The sequence below is a fragment of the Labrus mixtus genome, chromosome 17 (genome assembly GCF_963584025.1).
Source record: "Labrus mixtus chromosome 17, fLabMix1.1, whole genome shotgun sequence".
NCBI lineage: Eukaryota > Metazoa > Chordata > Actinopteri > Labriformes > Labridae > Labrus > Labrus mixtus.
The window spans coordinates 10,445,652-10,467,155 of record NC_083628.1 but is presented as its reverse complement, the minus strand read 5'-3'; the positions used below and the strand labels follow the sequence as shown (position 1 = coordinate 10,467,155).

Below are 21,504 nucleotides of genomic sequence, written 5' to 3'. Positions count from 1 at the left end.
TAAAATAAAAAAATTTATGGGGTATAAAAATGACAAGTTCATGAAAGTCTGTATTTTAAAACGTTATTTCTCTGAGCAACAGTGGAGTTCATACTTCCATAGTAAAATGGTATTTTGAAATGTTTGGGAAATTCTCATGTAGTCATTGTTTCAGTCTATATCAGGCCGTCCACACGTCTTTGCTGGCACTGTGTCGAGGGCAGGATTTGGGTGGAGTTTCACCAACCTGTTGGGGAACAGAAAACAAATCTGTAATGTCTTAACACACCCAAACCACAAGCAGTTTAACTGAACACTTTACTCCTCCTTATTGTCCCACCCCAATGCATACAAATGGATGAAACTCCTCTACCTTGTCTGTTGGGGAATATGGCTGGTGCTGGTGGTAGTGGTGGGGGGATGTCTGGCTCTTATGATGATACAAAGATTCAGAGGCCCCACGCTCTGAACTGGCCTGAATGACCTGCCTGGACTCATCCAAGAGCTGCTGCAGAGAACGGCTGGATAAAAAATCATCACCCTGCAGGAAAAGGATTAAAAACTTGAATCAGTGACCGACTGAAAGGAATGGTTCATTAGAAGAAATTCACTTCAAGGCTTTCTTGAAGGGAGTTAGACAAAAAGATTTAAACCACTGGATTTCTACCTCTGATGAATTTATAGATGAAGTCAGAGGACGGTTAGCTTAGCATAGCATTAGGAATGGAAACAAGGGAAACTGCTTATCTGGCTCAGTTCAAAAGGTAAAAACAAGCGCCTCTAATGCTCAGCACTGAACGTGTTGTATTATCGTTGTTTAATCCATAAACAAAAATCAGACAGGCACCATGTGATGGTTTTTACACTTTGTGTTTAGTAGAAATTAAACAAAAAAAATGTAAAACATAAAAGTGTAATGAGTGAATTTTAAAGGAGCCAGAAGGTAAGATTACCTTACCTTACTATTGAACAAAGCCGTGCTAGCATTTTCTTGTTTCCAGTCCTTTGCTAATCTAACACGGTGCTAGCTGCCGAGGGACAACAGATGGAAATTATCTAGCTAGCTAAATCTGGTACAAAGCATCTCTTCTCTTCTGAGACTAATGTTTTTTTTGTACACTGTCCCTGATTCAAATAAACGATTAAACTTTGGTAACACTATCTTCTACAACCTCTGCAAAAGAGACAATAATCATGACATTTCTCAACACCTGAAACCATCATTTTACATTTTTTTTGGTTATGTGATCATGGGTGCTTAATCTTGACTCGTCCTTGATGAAGCAGTAGACATTGCTGCTCTTCACATGAGGCCTTACATCTATCAGGTGTGCTGTGCAGACTCCCTGTTCAAAGTTGGCCGTTCTGTGTTGGTGAGCTGCCGCTAAAACCGCACCATCATGAGACAGTTTGAAATTCTTCCCCCTGAGCGATGAAGGTGAACAATTCTCTGGACAGGCACAGCTGACTTCATCCTGACTGAGACACAAAGACAAGAAAGCATATATATATATATATATATATAGTATCACACTCTCACACACTTCTGGTCTTCGGAACCAGGATGTGACATGATTTATCTCGTGGTTATCTGTGTAGCCATCGTTAACTGCCAGGATGAGTGTTTTTCTTGGAGTTAAAAGTTCATACTACTGTGTGTTTCTTTATCATAGCGCTGGCTTCAAAGAGAAATCTGGAAGTCAAATCAAATCTCTCCTTTTCTTCGTCTTTGTTTTTCTTGCAGAGCATTCACCTGGCTGGTAGTCCATGATTGGCCCTCTCTCGCAGGTTGTCACAGGCACTTTCCAAATTGGACTGCAAAAGCTGGAGGTCATTCCGCTGATTATCACACACCTGTTAACACATGCAAACAGCATCATGTGTATTTCTTGCATTGATTTGCTTTAAGATTTTGAGATACAAACCATCAAACGCTGAAAACAGCAGTCAGAGCATCTTTACTAGTTGAAACAGAATGTGTGCGAGGAGTCCCAGAAATGTAAGATCCTTTGCGTTGGTTCGATCCCTGCAAAGTAAGGCGGCTCTGTTCCGGCCTAAATTATGATCTCGATTATTTTGATTGATATTGACAACTATGTTTTTGAGGTACTGGCGTTGAACTCTTGTGGTCAAAATATAACAACAAACACTTTGAAACATTCACCACACATGACAGAACCTAGGAGAAAACGAGCGCAGCACGGCATGCGGCACAGTTATCGTTTAATCTCGATGATCTCGGTTGGAGCATGGTTAGCTATGACAGAGCTATATGGAGCTAAAGAGCATCGTTATCACGGACTTTAAGTCCCCTTTACCCCCCCCTGATTACCTCAAGAGAATGGAGCATGAATCAAATTCACTTGTGCAGGGTTCAGTGAAAATGTAAACACTGTTTGCGTTGCCAACAGTAACCAGAAATGTGACAACGGGTATCTTTCTGTTAAATAGTACCTAAAGGCCAACTGAAGCAAGTTTAATAGAATAGACAGGGTAAGCTAATGACACCAAATCACATTTCAGTTGCTTCTAAAGTTGAAGATTTGACTCAAAACAGGGACCCAGAAAGAGATCTGAGAAAGTGAACCTGGTGTTCACCTTCAAAAAACACTAATTGGGATTTTACAATTCTATACAACATTTTTTTACAAGAGTGTGACTTAACAAGCAGTGGACATGACAGTGACCCAGAGCCACAGTCCTGACACCACACAATCACTCTGAGGTATGCTGCCAAACCAGAAAGACACCACTGCTGTCAACAACAACATGAGCACGAGGAATGAGGAAACACGTATTCCCCACCAGCTTGAGAAGTGTTAAATAAAGGAATGCTCTGTTCATTCGTAGCTGTATACTTACCTGGCAGGGGGAGATACCATGATCAAGAAGGTGGTTCACCCATGGCGAGGCCTGGCCATTGCACTCCGGCGGGGCTGACCTATGCGAATTCCCCAAATGTGGGAATCTCCACTGCATAATTTGTGGTAGTGGGGGACTGCGTTCGCGCTCTCCCCTGATATTTTTTGGGCAGCAGTAGCTCAGTCTGTAGGGACTTGGGTTGGGAATCGGAGGGTCACCGGTTCAAGTCCCGGCACGGACCAAGTCCTGAGCACTGCCAAGGTGCAAGGCACCCAACCCTCCCCCACCAGCCCAGGAGCACCCACTGTGGGCAGCCCCCTCACTCCGAGACCCCCCCATTAGTGCATGTCCATAGGATCCTGTTTGTGCATGTGTGTGTATTTCAGCCTATGTTTGTGTAGCATGTTAACTAGACAGAGTGTAAAAACAAATTTCCCCTCGCAGGATCAATAAAGTATAAATTATTATTATTATCTGTTTGTCCATTTCTCCTGAGTCTTTTGCTTGATTTTAAACGTGTCAAACTCTACCTGGCGGAGGCAGCGGAGCTCTGACATGGTGCGTTCCTGTTTGGAGCGAGCCAGCTCCAGCAGCTCGTCTCTCCAGCAGTCTCCCTCTCCTGGTGAAAGACGAGCGTTACATGTTGCACTTCTCTTGAAAGTCACCGAAGAGACCTCATTTACAGATCAAAATCAGAAAAAGTAGAATGCAGAGTTTGAATAAAAGAGATAGAGTCATTGTAAAGTTGAGATTTAAAGGACAAGAATGGTAAATATTCATAATATCACGTAAATAATAAAAGGGGAAATATTCCTACATGTGAATGTTACACCAGCTCTATTTAAACGGCACCTACCACGAACTGTAGGGTTCAGTTTAGATCTTCAGTCTGTTATAAATCAGTTGTGATTACCTGTATGGGTTAGCTAAAAAAAACCATGTATTTCAAACAATATATGGTGTCTTGACTCTAGCCTGTAATATAATAGTGGAGCAGCTTTTTTTAATGGAAACATTGTGTGTCTGGTGTAAAGTGTTTTGTGTAGTTTTGACACCAACACAAACAAATGTGAGGTCAGATTCTCAGGTTATAAAAAAAAATGTTTAACATGAAACGAGTCGACACTGATGATGATAATGTCTTCTTATATCCAAACAGGTGCAGATTTGAGAAACAGTGAAAATGCAACAAACCTGACAAGGCGAGATCTGTGCGCAGCAGCTGGAGCTCCTGTTTGAGACGGATCATCTCCTCCCTCTGAGTGCTGCTCTGTGTCACCTGCTGCTGCAGCTCCTCTACGAACACAAGAGGATGACATGCTTAAGGAATACATAGACAACTATTTACGATTCATTGTATTGACCATACAGTATCATCATCAAAAACACTAAAAGTTCTCCAGGTCTCACCTCTCATAAGTGCAGATTTGCCTTTTTTCTCGTCATAGATGTAACTGGATCACTGAATCGTTTTCTGGCTGTTGTTTGTGGTTTATTTCTATTTTTTTTACTTTAATGCTGAGATATGATCGATACAAAAAATGTGTCTGAAGCATAGGTTGTAAATATTAATGGACGAAGCCTGAGTGACGTCACCCAGATGGGATGTGACAGCTCCGGAGGCTCATCGGCAGCAGCAGCCATGCTGGAAATACTGTCTCACCCTAACTTTCAGTCAACCTAACGATAGGCTGAGAGCTGGAGCTGAGGCGGGTTTTAACCCTTACGGCAAACCACCACAACCACCTGTCAATCATTTCAGCTACGCGCCTAACTATGGATAACACGAATCGTTCAAAAAACTCAAAACGGATGCATTATTAAAAAAATAATATATACATTGTGTGCCCATGGCGACAGTAACTAATCAGACCTATTTGTTTTATGTACCAGGCTGTAAACATATTAATTACTGCTGCTCTTTTTTTGGCTGTGGTGTGTATGTGACTTGGAGCACTCGACTAACTGCAGGATTTTGCACTTCCACATTGGCTTCATTTTTCAAGACCGGAGGTTGCCACTTGGTCTGAAGCCTCATCAAATGTATTATAGCTTTCACTGTCTCCTTAAATGCATTTCTGGTGTTGGATTAGTTCTCTTCTCTCACTTGCTGTTAATGTGAGCAGAGCACAAACTCTCATGTACGTATGGAACTGGAGTTTTTATCTCATGTACCTTTAAGATCTGTGATCTCATGCCTGGCCTCTTTGTGGCGCCGTTTATTTTCCTCCGAGTCTCTCAGCAGTTTGCTCTCCCGCGAACGACTCTCTGTTAGCGACGTCTCCAGATCTCTTAGGCGCCCCGTAAGCTCGACTATTTGACCAGAGGCCTCATTCACGTCTTTGTCCTGATAGGGAAAAGAGAACAAATCACTTTAACCCAGCAGAGGATTCAGACACTAAATGCTTAACGCTAAATTCATGTTTAATCGGAAGACAGACACAGTAATATAGTTACACACATGACAAAGACATTAATCTACATGTGCACCTTGAGTTTGAGCATGGACCTCAGTTCTTCCTCTCTGACCTGCAGTGAGCCAACCTGAGTAGACAGAGCCATCAGCGTCGAGTTCAGACTCTGGTTCTTCTCCTGAGAGACACCACAGACACTTAGACATGTCAGCCGAGAAACTAAATCCTCTGAATCCTGAATCCAGAGACACTAAAGCTTCACTGACAGTTTTATTTTAATCAATATGAAAGAGTGAGAAGAATGAGTACCTTCAGCAGTATTACTATGGAAAACAGTAAATAATGTATTCTTTCTGTACATTAAGTATTGTTTTTTACATACAAAGGAAAATTTAGGTTCTTACTGGTTCATTTCAACAAAATGATCCCATCAATTGAAAACAATGCAACTCTGGTTGATCTAAAAACACCTGCTCTCTTCAGATGCCATTTCTCTGTGTTATTCTTGCAAGATATACGTAGTCTAAAAATTAAGATATCATTTAAAAAAAAATAAAAATTAAGATTGTATTGTATGGTCTTGTTGTTCTTTTATGTTATTATGGTACCTCAAAGTCTTCACATCTTTGGCTGACGTGCTGCTGTTTCTGTTCCAGCTCACAGAGCTGATTCCGGGCTGCGCTCAGCTCCTTCTGGACTTCCTCCTCCCTGGCTTCCACCACCCACACGCGTTTAGTCAGAACTCTGATCACCTCGTTACGCTTCTGCAACTCATCTGCACATAAAACAACAAAATAAATCACTGGTCATGTAGAATAAGATACTAATAAGCGCTTAATAATGACTAATAAGCAGCCAGTATGCTACTAATTAGCATGCTAATAGGCAACTAGTTAATGGTGAATATTGTCACCTTAATTTAAAGTGTTACCCAACATTTTAAATAGAGATGCCCTGTTCATTTCAATTTCTATTTGCAGTCATACAACAGACACGTTCAAGAAACATCAATAAACATATGTTCTTGATTTCTTAATCCGCATAATTAGCAGTTTTGGTGTTAGAATAAGAACTGGATCAGTACCATGTAAGGGGGGGGGGATATGTTTGACTTCTTTGTGCCCTTACCATCCAGACGTGCACACCTTTGCTTCAACGTCAGCATCATCTGGCGGTCTTGTTCCCAGGCCTGAAGCTGCTTCCGATGGGAGGCAGCCGTCGTGTTCAGCTCCCTGTCCCGGTCCTTCAGCTCAGCCATCAGCAGCTGCAGCTCTCTCCTCTGCCTCTGGATGGTGGAGCTGCTCAGGTCTCTCACGGGGAACTGTAGCAACAGAAACACAAAACGCCATGTAAGCTGAAATAATTACCAGATTAAGCCTTAAGCAAGGCACGTGTTGAATGAGAGAGCACTGTATATTCTGTATAGTTCACTTGTGTTACCATATTTAAATTACTGTGTGGAAGTATGGGGCAACACCTACAAAACCACCTTACAATCACTAAGCACACTACAAAAAAGAGCCATTCGTATAGTAAACAATGTTAACAATATTATGAACACACCAATATACTGTTTTTAAAATGACACACCTTAAAGTTTGGGGATCTGGTAGAATTTAAGACTGCACAAATAATGTATAAAGCAAAAAATAAACTGTTACCTGTAAACATACAAAAACTGTTCAAAGACAGAGAGGGGGGTTATAACTTTAGAGGGAAACTTGAAACAGCATTATGCTCGGACCAATTTAAAAAGTATGTGTATTTCCATTTGTGGGGTGGTTTTGTGGAATGGTCTCGACGAAACGATTAAACAAAGTATGAATATAATGCAATTTAAAAAAATGTACAACAGATATATCTTTGAAAAGTACAGAAATGAGGAAGGAGAATGTAAATCTCACAGCTGTTAATGGCGCCTGTTCATTTTCTTCTTTTTTTGTTTGTTTTTGTTTTGTTCTGTTTTTCTTAATAGCTCGATTGGAGTATTTTTTTTGTATTGTCCGTTTAATTTATTTTATTGGATTTTGCATTTGTTAATGGTGAAGAATAGGGGTAGGACTTGACAAGCCTAGGCTTCTTCCTATCCCTTTTCGAACGAGTCAAATGTGTATTATATTGAAATTGGCTTTTTATTTATTTTTATTTTATACAGATTTTTATTTTTTTTCATTTGTTTATTCATTTTCATCTATTTTTTAATCGTTCAAAATAAAGAATAAAAGAAGAAGTGATCAGTCGTAAGAAGCTTGCTGAGCTTGACAGAATAATATTTTTCTAAATTCACTGACTGATTTCCAGGCTTCTGTGACTGCACATTTAAAATATCTGAACTCTAATATTGCCTAAAAGTACATTGTGAATGTATTATTCTGTTTACAACTGGGACTCAGGTGGCAAATATGTTTGAGTTTGCTGCCTTCACAGTCACAAATCCCTAAAACCAACACTAATTAATCTTAAACCCACATTTCAGCGACTGCAGGTAGCCAGGGGTTTAGAAATCCCATATTTGATCTCACCTCTGTGCCCAGCATGCTGGGGGAGCTGAGGATGTGTGCTTGGGTGGGAGGTGTGCTGCTGCTGCGGTCCATCTTGACACTTGTTGGGACATAAGGTTGGCCTGTATCCGGTGAAGCACCAATATTTTTCTAAAAGGTGACAAGTTTAGAATGAGGCATTTTAATTGCGATGCTATTGGTCATTTAATTTCTATGCGAAGTAAACAGAAATGTTACCTTTTTAACTGGAGTACTGTGCCACAAATCAGCTGATGCATCTAAAACAAAGTCAAAGTGGATGTTACAAGGTGGAGCTTTCTTTGTCCTGTATAGAAAACACAAATAAACAAACTAGATGTTGGTAAAGATATAAGCCTAATGTGTATGTTTACCATTTGACCAAAGGAAACAGGCTGAGGCTTTCTCCACAAGCTCGTCCATTACATCATAACAACACCAACCCACTTCATTCGTGTTCTGTCTCTCGTTGTTTTAGTCTCATTGTTGTTTTGTTGAGCTTGTTGATGACTTTTCAGAAACCAGCAGCAAGAAGTCTAAAAAAACGTGAGTGTGTATTATTTAACACAAGGCTACTGTAAATACCATTAGCTATCAATAATGTCTCTGAAAAACTGCAATTTCTGGCCAACCTTAGCTACCGCTTACCCTAGTCAAACTTTTGAACGTGAATAAGTGAATGAGGTGAGGTAGACAAGGATCGGACAACAACGTCACAAGAAAGGACATTGCCGGAAGTGTTCTCTAAACTTTTTAACTGAATTGTTAAAAAAAAGAAGAAGTTGTATAATAGAGAGTAAATTCTTGCAAAACCCCATATAAGTAATTTATGGAAGCTCCCAATTAATTTTATTGAATTTTTTTTTTGTCGTATAGCTGTCTTATCCTTGAAATATTTAGCCCAGGAAGAAAAAACGGCAGAAATCGTTCAAAGGAAGATTTTCAAAATAAAAGTAGGCTAAACGAAGCGCGAAGTACTGAGAAACCATCTAAGATTTTAGTTTCAGTTGGAATCATGTAACACCAATTTATGGAAGCCCATTTCCGCCAGTTAAAAAAAAAAATGAAAATAATAAAGTCATAATAATGAGATAAAAAGTCAAAATTATGAGATAAAAAGTCGAAATTATGAGATATAAAGTCGAAATTATGAGATATAAAGTCATGCAATGAAAAAGAATGCCCATCCTGATTCATTGCACCTCATCATATTGATTCAAATGGTTCTGTCAACACCAAAGCTCAAGATAAACAGTTTATAACGTACTATAAGGTTGACAGGTCGGTGACTTCATTAATGATAAAACCAGGATACAACACCTTCAACACATCTAGGCGAACACAGAAAGACTCAGGAAGAGCTTCTTTCCTCAGGCTGTCCGGACTGTTACCTCCACTCTCCTCAGTTAAAAACATAAACAGAACTAAACAAAACAGAACTGTGATTACATGATGCACACACACCACACATTACAATCTGCACATTGCACTTTGACACCCTGGACACTTTACACACTGACACTTTACACTGTTTACATTTTTCTATATTCTATATTTTGTATATTCAAATTTTTAAAATTTTACATTATATTTCTATTTTACTGTATATATGTGTATTAGTAATTTGAATGTTATTGCATGGCCTTGCGGAACAGTCTTTACATTTCACTGCACATCTGTATGAGCATGTGACAAATAAAAATCTTGAATCTTGAATCTAAAACAATAAACATGTGTTTTATTGCAGTTTCATTTGTAGACCTTGGATGAGAGAGTAGTAGGTGATGCAGCAAAGGACTGACAGCTGAACTAAACCTGGGCCCTGCATATGTATAATAATAGAGAAGTGCACACCCATAGACCGTAAATAGTACACACCACAGAGAGTATAAAGATGTTTGGTGAATGGTATACACTCATAGACTGTAAGCATTACACACTTGATAAACAGGGGACAGATGTGATATTCATGTGGGGTTCCAGCACATTCAGGTATAGCAGGAAATGAAACGGTGGACAGGTTGGCAAAGGAAGCTGTAAAGAAAGAGAGGATTGATATTAACATCAAATGATCTAAGTCAGAAGGGAAACGAGTCACATGGAGTAAAATTTAACAGGAATGGCAACAATATTGGAACAATCAGACAAAGGGAAGACATTTATACTCAATTCAGAGGGAAATAGATAAATACAGAGGGAGCAACAGAATAGAGGAGGTCGTAATGACCAGGTTAAGAATTGGTCACAGTAATTTAAACAGCACTCTACATATCATTGGAAAACATTCATCCGGTCTTTGTGAGATATACAATCTAGCAGAATGAACATGTAGTTATTAAATGTAGAAAGTACGTAGCACATAGACATAACATGATGTCAGACATGGAGAGAGAGAGGGACTCGTAAGAAGAGATTTAAAAAGTATTTTGGAGTGTGGGGAGAGAGGGAGAGGCCGAAGATGCTTGTTTAAATATCTCTTGAGAACAGGGTTTGTTGAGGAGGATTTAGAAATGCTCAATTCACTCTATCACTACACACTTCATAGCTATCACTCCCACCCTTCCTCCAGAGCCCCAGGCTGTCTGCCACACATCTGTATCCGACCTGGGTGCACCAGCAAGCGGACACTTTATCTCTATCACTCCCACCCTTCCTCCAGAGCCCCAGGCTGTCCGCCACACGTCTGTATCCGCTCTGGGTGCACCAGCAAGCGGACACTGGATGCCAGCTGCCAATAAAATCCAAAGAAGAAGAAGAAGAACTACACGCTTGAGTTGAGTTGTTCTCCCTCCGGTCACCAGGCGGCGCTGTTGCGTCCTGACGCTGCGTTAACATCCGTTACAACAACTAAAACAAGAAGCACTACTAGGCGTGCTCGAAGTACGCCAACTAACCCTTATTCAATAAGAATGCCAATCTGAAAGTCAAACTAACGTGAAATAATGCGAGCGGAGTCACTGAAAATACAACAATTTTAAGAGTATAGTTTGTGGGGTACGTATCACGACATTTTCTCGACGTTAATCCCGTCACAGTGAGCAGCTGAGCCTGTTCGCTGTGCGTTAGCCTCGTTAGCATGCTTAGCTGAAGCCTCATAAACCCGAGGTGCTAACGGGGTGACAGCTGGGTGAGTCAACGTTACTTGGATGAATGAAACCACTGAAACTAAAATTGGTGATTGGTTCTTTTGGCGAGGTTGAGTTTGCAAAGTGATTGTGGTGCTCCACGGCAACTTTGATATTAGAAATGCAAACACTGCTTCAAGTTTTTGTGCCTTTTTGAAATGTATATTTTACAGCCCACCAATGTGTAGAATAGCCACATGGGTTAGCCAGCTAGAAGCTAGTTGATTATTTATTCCAAGCTTTGAAGGCAAGTAGTAAGACTGTAGTTTTCTTTGGTCTCTGTGGGGATGTGTATCTGCTCTGTGCTGCTGACAGTAAAATAAGATAATCAGAGTTTGCTAAGCTTGATGAAATACTGCCATTGCTTGTTCACTCATGCCCACACTGGAGTCGTGTAATAACATCCTTTTTTTAAAAAGATTTATCCTTCACCAGTTGTTAGGCTTGAGTGGTGCCAGATTAAGGATGCTCTATTTTCCAATCTTCATTTACATCAACATTCACACATTTGTCTCTAATCCAGATACATTGTGATGGCTACTACTGAGATGGAGTCTGGTTCCTCAGAAAGCAAATCAGAGCATGGACCAGTTGACTCCGATTCAAAGCACCCACTGAAAGTCCTTTATTGTGGAGGTACAGTGTGTAACATTTCACTCACATTTACATCTTTAATGTGATCAAAAAAAATTAAATTGTGACAATGTTTTTATCCTCTTCTCCGCAGTGTGCTCTCTACCTACAGAGGTACGTGTAATGATCAAACAGCTGTATTAATTTTGATGTTTCACCAGCTTACTCATAAATAAACCTACCGAGCTGTTTTATGTTGTGTCACTGACTCTGCCCTGTTGTATCTGCAGTACTGTGAGTACATGCCGGAGCCAGCCAAATGTAGGCATTGGCTTGAGAAGAACTTTCCGGATATATTTGCGAGAATGACTGTAGGTGAGTACCAACTTTTCTTAATACGAACATACTGCAAATGCCTTATCATCTTACACACGCTCTTAATTGAAGCTACGTGTGTGTATATTGAGAAAACATATTATACCCATCTGGATTTATCTTCACAAAAGTCTGTCAAATGTAAATGTATACATTAGGTGTCCTTTCCGTAATACACATCAATGTCCCAAACCTCTGTTTCATCAATCGATCAATCTTCATTTGTATAGCAAATAACAAATGTAATCTGAAGACACTTTACAAAAAGCAGGTAAAAGACCTTCCTCTTTGTTATTTAAAGGGATACTTCACCCGTTGAAACATGAATCTGTGTTGACATTGGGTCATATATGTAGTGGAAATGTGAAATACATTTTGAAGTTGGTGCCTTCTGGGCCGAGAAAAGGCAGAAAGTGTCTTTTTGGCTCATGTGGATGAAAGACACCAAATCCCAGAATGCACAGCATCGCAGGCCACTCCCACTAAGGTCCTCTATTTCAGAATCAGAATCAGAATTACTTTATTAATCCCAGAGGGAAATCGTGTAATCGATCGTTACAGTTTCTTCAAAATATACAATATAGCAGAAGAAATATAGTAATAAAAACATTTACAGACATATTTACTTCAACACATGCGGCCATTTCCTCAACTGATTCAGAGATTTCTTCCAGAATTGATCTTGGAAATTTCTGGCAGAAAACAGACTCTATGTCTGTGTCCATAGGCAAACAGTGAGAGCTGGCCCAGGCTCCTCGTCCTCACCGCCGCCAACAGGCAGGCATTATGTCTCGGCTGCTGAGCTGGCAGCGGCCGGCGGCGGCAATAAAGCAATACAGCCGCGAGACGGTTGCTGCCGACAGGCCGGACTTGTGTCGCAGCGGCCAGCAGCGGCCCCAACAATTTATCAATACAGCCGCGAGACGGTTGCTGCCGGCAGGCCCGACTTGTGTCGCAGCGGCCAGCAGCGGCCCCAACAATTTATCAATATAGCCGCAAGACGGTTGCTGCAGACAGGCCGGTCTTGTGTCGTTAAGTTTCGATTCTGGGAGTGAGTTCCCACCCACTGATCTGGTCTGTAGCTTCAGTGGTCGAAAATATGAGGAACTAGGGTTGTAGTTTCACCCCGCTAACCGCAACAGCGTCCAGTGACGCAAAAATCGTCATTTTGCGTCACTGGAAGCTCCTTTTCAGACTTAGAAATACAAAGATTTCCCATCTCAGGGGAAAATGAGGTCGGAATGCGCGACCATTCAAAAATACTACCAGGTTTCTAATGATACAAAGCTTAATGCAAATGAAGTATCCCTTTAATATTACAAAAGAGCAAGTAAAAGTCCTTAATCATTGTTAAGTTACAAAAGAAAAATGTGATGGGGAGATGAGATAAGATGCAGGAAGAAGGATAGGGAGGGACAAACAGAGGGGGGGGGGGGGGGGGGGGGGTCCATAGCAGCAGGCTGCCCCCACCAACAGGAGCCTACAAGACATGAGAGCTCAGGAGCTCCCAGGAAAATATGTGGTTAGTAACTCACATAGTACATGAAGATTAACTGACAGCCACATGCAGTAATATGACGTGAATGCAGAGAGAGAGGAGCTCAAGGTGCAAGTTCCCCTGGTTGTCTAAGCCTATAGCAGCATAACTAGGAGCTGGTCCATACCTTGCCCCAGCCCTACCTATAAGATTCATCAAAAAGGAAAGTTTTAAGTCTATTCTTAAAAGTACAGAGTGTATCTGCCTCCTGGACCCTGACTGGTGGATGATTCTGAAGGAGAGGGGCCTGATAACCGAAGGCTCTACCTCCCGTAGTACATTTAGAGACTGTAGGTACCACGGGCAGGCCTACGTTGTGGGAGCGTAATGTTCTTTAAAACGTTTGGCTGTAGATTCAAGGTGCTGCACACCTGTCCTCATACTCTCAATCAATCTGAGATTTCCCCCCTGAGAGCTCCTAACTTAGCCTTAAAAAAAATCAAGTGCCGCGATTCAAAGACACATAGACAAGGAAGTAAAGGTAAAATAAGGTGCAGCAAAGACAGTGCAAGGTAGACAAAAAATATCAAATCAAATACAAAACAGATAACGCAGCCTAAAGACGTACATATAGACATATAGCTTACAGAATGTTTGACATCACGTGTGCTCTTGTGGATTAACCTCTTCACATGCTGATAGTAATATTTATTTGCTTCACGTTTGATTTGATGTGTTGCGTTGGGTAGGAAATGTGAGCGCATCGCTAAAGAGATCGACCACAGACGTGATCACCGCACGATCCGGTTGTGTAGTCTGTTTAATGAACTCCCTGTCATCCAGTGTGTTCAGAACATTTCTCTTGTGTTTATCTCTTTACACCTCTGCTTGAGAAACTCTTCAGCCTCTTAAAAGTCCTCCTCACTTCTCCTTTTGAAGTGTTCTACCATCGCAGCTCTCTTCAGGGCTAAGACGCTTTGTGAATTGCTTTCATCTAAACAAGTCTTTTACTTGGAGGGGATTTTCTTAAAGCTCTGAGAATACGTGCCCTGTAGTTTGGTTTAAAACAGTTAAAGTGGGAGAGTATTCGTTTGACTGTCAATCAAATAGTGATCCATTTTCATTCCAGCACAAATGACATGGTTAAATATATTCACAAGATTCACATGAAAACCCTGAAGCAGCAAAAGATTGTATTTGAAAACGAGGACTAAAGTTTATCAGTCTAATTTATAAAAAATCTGAACACAACTTAAGTGTCCAGGAAGAGACCAGGAATCCTGAATGTTCTCACTGTCTTAAACTTCATACAGTGATCAGGAGTAAGGCTAACCGTTAACTAAAAAGATCCCGGCTTTATACAAGAACGTGCTTTGTTGGCAGATCGGTTTTGATATTTTTCCCATTTTCCTTCCATCCAACAGGCCCGGCATCAAATGCGCCCAAGCAGGAAACCGGCACTGGAGAAGCTCCCCCTGTAGGCGAGGAGGAGGAGAAGAAGAAACAGAAGAGAGGTGAGTTAGCCGTACATGTTTTCAACATCAGCGTTACAGTGCTCGTTTAAGGTTCTCATGATGTTTATATCAAAACATCAGAAAGTGAGTTTTGTTTTTATTGAAATGAAAATAATGATAAGTTTAAGGAAACATTTGCGAGCTGCTGTCTTTGCTTTACTTTAAAAAAAAAAAATGTAGGTGGAAGAGGCCAGATCAAACAGAAAAAGAAGACGGTGCCTCAGAAAGTTACGATAGCAAAGATCCCAAGAGCCAAGAAGAAATATGTCACACGGGTTTGCGGCCTGGCAACATTTGGTAAGAGTTTTGTGGTTTTAATTTTGCCTTCGGCTCCTTCTCTGTCGATACTTTTGTTTTTCTTAACGTGGATTTTGTGTCGACTCCCTCAGACATTGAACTCAAAGAGGCTCAGCGGTTCTTTGCTCAGAAGTTCTCTTGTGGTGCCTCAGTGACAGCAGATGATGAAATAATCATTCAGGGAGATTTTACAGATGACATTATCGACGTGATTCAAGAGAAGTGGCCTGAGGTGAGCTGTTCAAATCCATTTTTATCTTGCTTTCTTCATTCCCTCCAACCTGTTGTGACATTCACCACTGTTTGCTAAAGGGGGTTAAGTAATGTTGGCTAGTAAAGTCATAGAATCTAATAATACATAAACCCATAATGTTTTTAATTTTAAACTCAACACCCCCCATCATAGGAGGACAATTTATTTATATCTAAAGATCTATTCTTACGTGGACTCGTCTCCTCGCTGTATCCAGTTCTTACATAACCCGACCAACCAATCAAACGTTGAGTATTTGAATAGAGCATGTTTATGATTGGTCAAATAGACCAGGGCAAACTAAAATACTTTTCAGTTATTTTTTACATTTTGAGATGACGCGAGATGTCCATGCCTACATCCTGGGCCATTCAGGCTGTTTTTAAAAAAAAATCTTTTGACCCCTACTTCAGTGTCGCTCAATGAGGCAGAATTGGCTTAGAGAAGTTGCTCTAAGTCTGACCCATTTTTTTTTAACAGTTTGGTTTAAACTTAAGCAAAGCCAAAGTGACATGGGATTTTGGAGAACGATGTGATGATCATTTAATTTGAGTAATTAGACTCACAGATTGCGGATCTGGCTGCTCTTAAAGTAAACATTTCCTTTTTCAATTGTCATGAAAATTTACCTTTTCTAAGTAGATTGTGTAACTCCTTTGTTCCTTTTAATTAAAAAGTAATTCATCATTTTCTAAAACGGCTAAAACCTCACTCAAACAGCACACGCACACACATCACCACATGTATCCATATATTTGAAACCTGCTCATTTCAATATGCCAGCTTTTTCAAAAACAAGCTTTGAAATCAGCTCCTGATGTCGGTCCGTGTGTCTCTGTGTTGCAGGTGGATGATGACAGCATTGATGATCTGGGCGAAGTGAAGAAGTGAAGACCAAATATGCACTTTTAATGAAACGGATGTGACCTGTAACAGCAACAAACACCTGGCCAAATGCACACATTGATTCATTTTCTACCTATTTTATTTACTGTTCATAAAAAGCTGCGGACTTGGCCACTCACTTGGCATTATTATTTTTTTTTTAAGCTAATAACTGCTTCCTCTCGTTTGCCAAAGGTGTGGTATGACGCGAATCCCTCCCAAATGTTCTTCACTCAAACAAACTGTAGGCTAATAAATTTCAGTCTCCTTCACCTCTACGCTCTAACTGTACTTCTTTCTGAGTTTGTTTCACGAGGTATATCTAAAAAGTCATGTATTTTTCAGGGCTTATGTGAGTCACTTAAATGGCTGCAGGTTGCTTGTTTTTGCACGTTATCCCCACGAGTCAACCTTATTCTGCTGCATAATAGTTTTATAATGAGGCTGTGCTCCCCAGTCAGATAATATTTACTGTTGTTTCCATGCTCCTCTGGGTCAATATCACTTCCCCAAAAGATAACGGATAGTGCACAGATGCTCGCTCCACGGAGGAATAAGCATGTTTGTCCGAGAATCATTTGCATGAGTGCGAGCATGATTCCCTTACCGAAGAAGTCACCTGGTACAGCATTATGTACCTGTGTTGACTCAGTGTGGAGCAGCAGATTGGTACTCACCTCCTTATCGACGTTTTAAAGCATGAATCTCACACGCTTTGATGAGTGCTGCGCCTTCGAGGCTCCCATCCTAGACCAGCTTTTGCCTCCGATACTGGTCCTTGAGTTCATGTTTGGACTGGCGGGTAACGTTGTGGCGCTGTGGATGTTCATCTTCCACATGGATACATGGAAGCCGAACTCTGTGTACCTGACTCACCTGGCTGTGGCAGACTCCATCGTGCTGTTCTGCCTCCCTTTCAGAGCCGACTATTACAGACGGGGGAAAAACTGGCTGTACGGTGACGCCTTTTGTCGAATTCTTCTCTTTTTGCTTGCCGCAAACCGCGCCGCCGGGATCTTCTTCCTCACGGCTGTGGCTGTCGACCGGTACTTCAAGATCGTCCACCCTTTGAATCGAATCAACAGGTTGGGTCTTTGTTACGCTCTCTGGGTCTCGCTCTGTCTCTGGGGTCTGATTTTTCTCGCTACCGGGTATCTTCTCGCCGATGAGCACTTTTTCACAAGCAACAACCGTACTCAGTGCGAGAGTTTCAACATCTGCATGGGCTTCAGCCCCCTCTCCACCTGGCACAACACTTTCTACATCGTCCAGTTTTTCCTCCCCACGGCAATCGTCGCTTTCTGCACCATCAGAATCACCTGGCAGCTGAAAAGCAGGACTGTGGACAAAAATGGGAAAATCAAACGTGCCGTGCAGTTTGTCTCCGCTGTGGCTCTGATCTTCATTACCTGCTTCTTCCCCAGCACCATTTCACGCATAGCCGTGTGGATCCTCAAGGCGTGGTATCAAGAATGCAAGTATTTTGAGACGGCTAACCTGGCGTTCTACACATCCGTTTGTTTCACATACTTCAACAGTGTCCTGAACCCAGTGGTGTATTATTTCTCGAGCCCGGCATTCAGCGGCACCTTCCAGAAGCTCCTGAATAAACTGCTGAGAAGGAGCAATGATGAAACTGATACATCTGAGAATGACATTTCCACGGTTGATGGCAGAAGAATATAAAACCAGCTGCTATTTCAAACTGTTACATGAATGCATGATGCATTTCAAAGTTCTGGCTACTGATAAAAAATGATCCTGATTTATAACTAATAAGATTTAGTGAAGAGGTTATGCTGTGACTGTTACAACAAAATTGAACAGCCTGTAAAATTAGCAATTTACTGTTGTGTGTACTTGCATAGGCTTAACATAACCCCTCAAATGTAAAAGCCCATTTCTACCAATGGTTAAAAAAAAAATCTATTCTGTTAGTGAGGATAATGACTTTCATTTAGATTTTCTAATGATGACTTGGTATAATAAAATATTAACTTGGTATTGCAAAATAATTTTATTTACAAATCTTAAATATTTTGTGGAAGTTACTTATTTTAGAAAGATACTTTTTCTGAGATGCAGAACTGTCATTATTCATACACCAAATTAATAATTTATTATTGACAAGTCCTAACTTACTATGATATATAGCTGCATTATTGTAGAGAACAATCTGCATTCTGAGATACTAAATTGTGAACTGAGGATAATACAATATTAATTTTAAGAGATTACTTTATAAAGAGATGGTCTTTTATTTGGAAGATGTACCTGCTCATTATCTAAAAAACAAATATTTTTAGATTGCATCCTATAAAAATGACTTGGTAAATTTTCCCATATATAGTGGAACTGGGCTGCAATACTAGTATGTGTGATTGCGCTGTTAAACATTGAACCACGACTAAGATATTTCATCTTCCAGTCTGTGCATTTTTTTTTTCCAGTAAATAAAGAAATAGGATAACCTGTTTAAATTTGCAACTATCTTGCCGTTTCTCTTTGTGTCTTTCTCGAATCTTGAAATTGTCTATAAAAATGTTGGATGTCGGATGAACTGAGTTTACGTTCCGTCCCGTGAAGGCAACATTATTTCCCAAGGTGACGTCATTCTGTCAGACGGGCTGGGGCTGGAAAAACATGTAACGGTGCGAGGTACGCCGCACCTACGCACCCACGACATCCTTAACTGAGACCCAGTTCACCAAGAGAGACCAAGTAAGATATCACAGAAAATATTTCCACGATTGTCCGCTCTTATTTTTGCTGTACTGTCATCTCAACAGTGCCCTACGCAGTAAATTAACAACTAGTTTTGAGCTAAATCTGAAGCTAGCTAGCGTCCAAGAGCGCATTCCGTTAGGGAGAGGGGGCGCTCAATACAGATAGATACAAAAATCAAAGAATAAGTTCAATGTGTAACACTGAAAAATAACATGTTTGATCAAGTTAACCCGATTATGTCAAATAAAATGTTTTAATATGTTGAGGATAAAGTGGTGCAGCAATTTTAAGTTGTGAGATGCAGCAAGTGAAAGGAGCCCAGCCCATGCAACAAACAACAAGACCTGTGTCATCATCTGCTACAATGACTTATTATATATTCATGGGAGATTTGTTTAAGGCGAGACTGTCCTTTTTGAGGCTGAAAACAAAGCAGTGGGTAGTCTGACATGCTACTGGAGACTGAGAGAGACTGGGATGAGATTTGACAGCTCTGGGTGTGTTTGTTGTTTTGGTCTGTTCTTCAGGGAGCAGACAGGGCTGTTCCTGTTACCTGCTCCCTGCTCAGTGCATTGGATTATTAGTCTATAAAACAGACCTCTTTATTCGCTGACATTTGCATATACAGTAGGTACAGTCAGATAAATATGGACAGTCAGATAAAATCGTGTAGATAAAATGAATAAAGTGAATTGAGTGATAGGGTCTTCATTTTTTTTTTTTTTACAAAGAAACAGTTCTTGTTTGAACTTAGTTAGGACTATATGTTCTGGATACTCCCTTAACTCTGGCTAAAAGTTCAGAGGGCTAGTCGTTTATTTGACTTGAGTTGTTTTGTGGACTTTAAGTTCTTGATTCATCCTTTTAAAGACTAGTTTCTTTGAGCGTTCCTTCGTTCCAGGGACTAACATAATATTTTTGGTTAAAATGCAACAACATATAGTCTTGGTGGCTTGTGTGCAAATCAACCAACATTTAAAAGGTATGCCAGCTGATATTCTCTTATAAAGATATATATTTTAGTTTTTTTGTTCGATCATTTCAAAGTAAAGTTTCTTACAAAATAAGCAGAGAGATGTGCGGTTTGCAGCTACCGGTATCTGGGTAGAAATCAGAGTTGCTGCTTGAGAAATGGGTTTAAATCTTTCTAATTAAGCAGCAGATGGAGTATTGTTTTATTTAAATGGTAGAAGATGGTTGGAATTTTTGTAGAACAGCAGTATGTTTTTGTTCAACAACCTCTGGGGTTTTTTGAATAATTTCAAGGTATTTATTTTTCATGAAAACAAAGGCTCAGCTCTGTGACTAATGTAGAGTTACTGCAAAAATTATCCACTTTTGTTTTTGTGTTCATAAAACACAAAGTGACTAAGGAAAATGTTCTAAGACAGCAAAACAAAAATAATGGCAAATAAACTGTTATGTACATGCATATAGGTATAAAAACTGAAATATACATAACTCAGCACAAAAAAAGTAAAACTAAAATAATTAATGTATCATCGACTACTATCTGTAAACGAGTGTGTTCCCCACTGCTCAAAAAACCCCAGTCAACCCAGCCCACGATGAAAACTTCTGCCCTTACTGTCGAAAATTCCTCGAGTGCAAATACTTTAATAAAGGCTCTGAGTTCCTGTCCAGAAACAATCTGTTTGACCCAAATTAGCCTGGCTTTAAGTAGGGCCACTCTACTGAGACTTCACTACTGTCAGTAACGGAATCGCTTTAGCTAAAGCTGCTGGTCAGTCCTCGTTTATATTGCTGCTACACCTGTCAGCTGGCTTTGAACGATCAAATCCTGTTGTCCATGCTACTTGAACTTGAGCATCTCAGGATCTGCCCTCTGCTGGTTCGTGTCCTACCTCTCGGGGAGATCTTTAGAATGAGGTGTCCAAAGCGCACAGTTTATCAACAGGGGTGCCTCAAGGGTCAGTGCTCGGTCTCCTTCTCTTCTCAGTATACACACCCTCACTTGGTGCAATCATCCGCTCTCATGGTTTGGTTTGTCATACCATTGCTATGCTGAAGATACCCAGCTCTTGCTGTCATTCCCGCTAGATGACTTTACAGTCAAGAATTTCATCACACCTTTCTGAAATCTTTAAATGTATAATCAATCATGATATTGACGACGATGATGACAGTATTTAGAATGGTTTCGATGCTGATTTGAACTCACATGAGCAGCTGTCAATGTTGTTGATGATGACTTTAATATTTCTTTAAAAAGAAAAAAGAACGCACTGATACTGACTTAACTGACGTTTTTTTTTTCCTCCTCTCTTGATCCTTGCTCATGTTGTACTTACTCTCTTATGTACGTCACTTCACACAAAAGCATCTGCCAATTTAATAAATTGTAAAATTATAAAAGTTGTATCTGCTATTTTAAGGAAAAAAGCTGACACAAATCAATGAGCAAGACTTTTCAAATGTACCAGATTATTTACATACATACTACATAGAGTAAGGAGTTATGGAGAGAGTGATATGCTGAAGCC

The 21,504-nt window shown here is 40.4% G+C and overlaps 4 protein-coding genes and 1 non-coding gene across 6 annotated transcripts in view; 4 read left to right on the top strand and 1 right to left on the bottom strand.

Annotated features, from left to right (window-relative positions):
* Positions 1 to 2: 2 nt before the first annotated feature.
* ccdc62 (coiled-coil domain containing 62) lies at positions 3 to 8,494 on the bottom strand. Of its 2 annotated transcripts, XM_061061332.1 has the most exons (14): positions 8,423 to 8,494; positions 8,149 to 8,310; positions 7,994 to 8,034; positions 7,778 to 7,906; positions 6,384 to 6,576; positions 5,864 to 6,030; positions 5,332 to 5,433; positions 5,017 to 5,188; positions 4,036 to 4,137; positions 3,372 to 3,460; positions 1,733 to 1,833; positions 1,299 to 1,458; positions 353 to 520; positions 3 to 226 (listed from the first exon to the last, which is right to left on the bottom strand). In XM_061061332.1, the coding sequence occupies exons 2-14, from the start codon at positions 8,195 to 8,197 to the stop codon at positions 161 to 163; spliced, it is 1,539 nt and encodes a 512-aa protein (XP_060917315.1). In that variant the 5' UTR covers positions 8,198 to 8,310; positions 8,423 to 8,494; the 3' UTR covers positions 3 to 160. The 2 variants fall into 2 exon arrangements, with proteins under 2 accessions (XP_060917315.1, XP_060917316.1); XM_061061333.1 differs by lacking the exon at positions 8,423 to 8,494 and having other exon boundaries at positions 7,778 to 7,878; positions 8,149 to 8,412.
* LOC132992735 (U1 spliceosomal RNA) lies at positions 2,834 to 2,998 on the top strand. The gene has a single exon (XR_009676374.1). It is a non-coding gene; the product is annotated as a U1 spliceosomal RNA (small nuclear RNA).
* Positions 8,495 to 11,422: 2,928 nt separating the features above from the next.
* denr (density-regulated protein) lies at positions 11,423 to 16,545 on the top strand. Its single transcript, XM_061061446.1, has 7 exons — positions 11,423 to 11,535; positions 11,627 to 11,646; positions 11,763 to 11,847; positions 14,749 to 14,838; positions 15,019 to 15,135; positions 15,228 to 15,367; positions 16,235 to 16,545. Exons 1-7 carry the CDS (start codon positions 11,433 to 11,435, stop codon positions 16,277 to 16,279), a joined length of 600 nt encoding a protein of 199 aa, XP_060917429.1. The 5' UTR covers positions 11,423 to 11,432; the 3' UTR covers positions 16,280 to 16,545.
* A 384-nt stretch (positions 16,546 to 16,929) lies between these two features.
* On the top strand, positions 16,930 to 18,173 carry LOC132992246 (hydroxycarboxylic acid receptor 3-like). Its single transcript, XM_061061445.1, has one exon. It carries the CDS (start codon positions 16,973 to 16,975, stop codon positions 17,957 to 17,959), a length of 987 nt encoding a protein of 328 aa, XP_060917428.1. The 5' UTR covers positions 16,930 to 16,972; the 3' UTR covers positions 17,960 to 18,173.
* A 725-nt stretch (positions 18,174 to 18,898) lies between these two features.
* clip1b (CAP-GLY domain containing linker protein 1b) overlaps positions 18,899 to 21,504 on the top strand; it is a 38,894-nt gene continuing 36,288 nt past the window's right edge. Inside the window, exon 1 of the mRNA XM_061060749.1 lies at positions 18,899 to 18,994. The gene's annotated coding sequence lies outside the window, so the exon portion shown is untranslated. The remainder of the gene's footprint in view (positions 18,995 to 21,504) is intronic.

Coding starts and splice junctions, on each gene's coding strand:
- denr (XM_061061446.1), top strand. CDS start 11,433: ATGGCTACTACTGAGATGGAGTCTGGTTCCTCAGAAAGCAAATCAGAG. Junction 11,536..11,626: donor GAAAGTCCTTTATTGTGGAG/GTACAGTGTGTA, acceptor TCTTCTCCGCAG/TGTGCTCTCTACCTACAGAG. Junction 11,848..14,748: donor ATTTGCGAGAATGACTGTAG/GTGAGTACCAAC, acceptor TCCATCCAACAG/GCCCGGCATCAAATGCGCCC.
- LOC132992246 (XM_061061445.1), top strand. CDS start 16,973: ATGAATCTCACACGCTTTGATGAGTGCTGCGCCTTCGAGGCTCCCATC.
- ccdc62 (XM_061061332.1), bottom strand. CDS start 8,197: ATGGACGAGCTTGTGGAGAAAGCCTCAGCCTGTTTCCTTTGGTCAAAT. Junction 6,577..7,777: donor CCAGCATGCTGGGCACAGAG/GTGAGATCAAAT, acceptor CTGTTGCTACAG/TTCCCCGTGAGAGACCTGAG. Junction 6,031..6,383: donor AAGGTGTGCACGTCTGGATG/GTAAGGGCACAA, acceptor TTTTATGTGCAG/ATGAGTTGCAGAAGCGTAAC.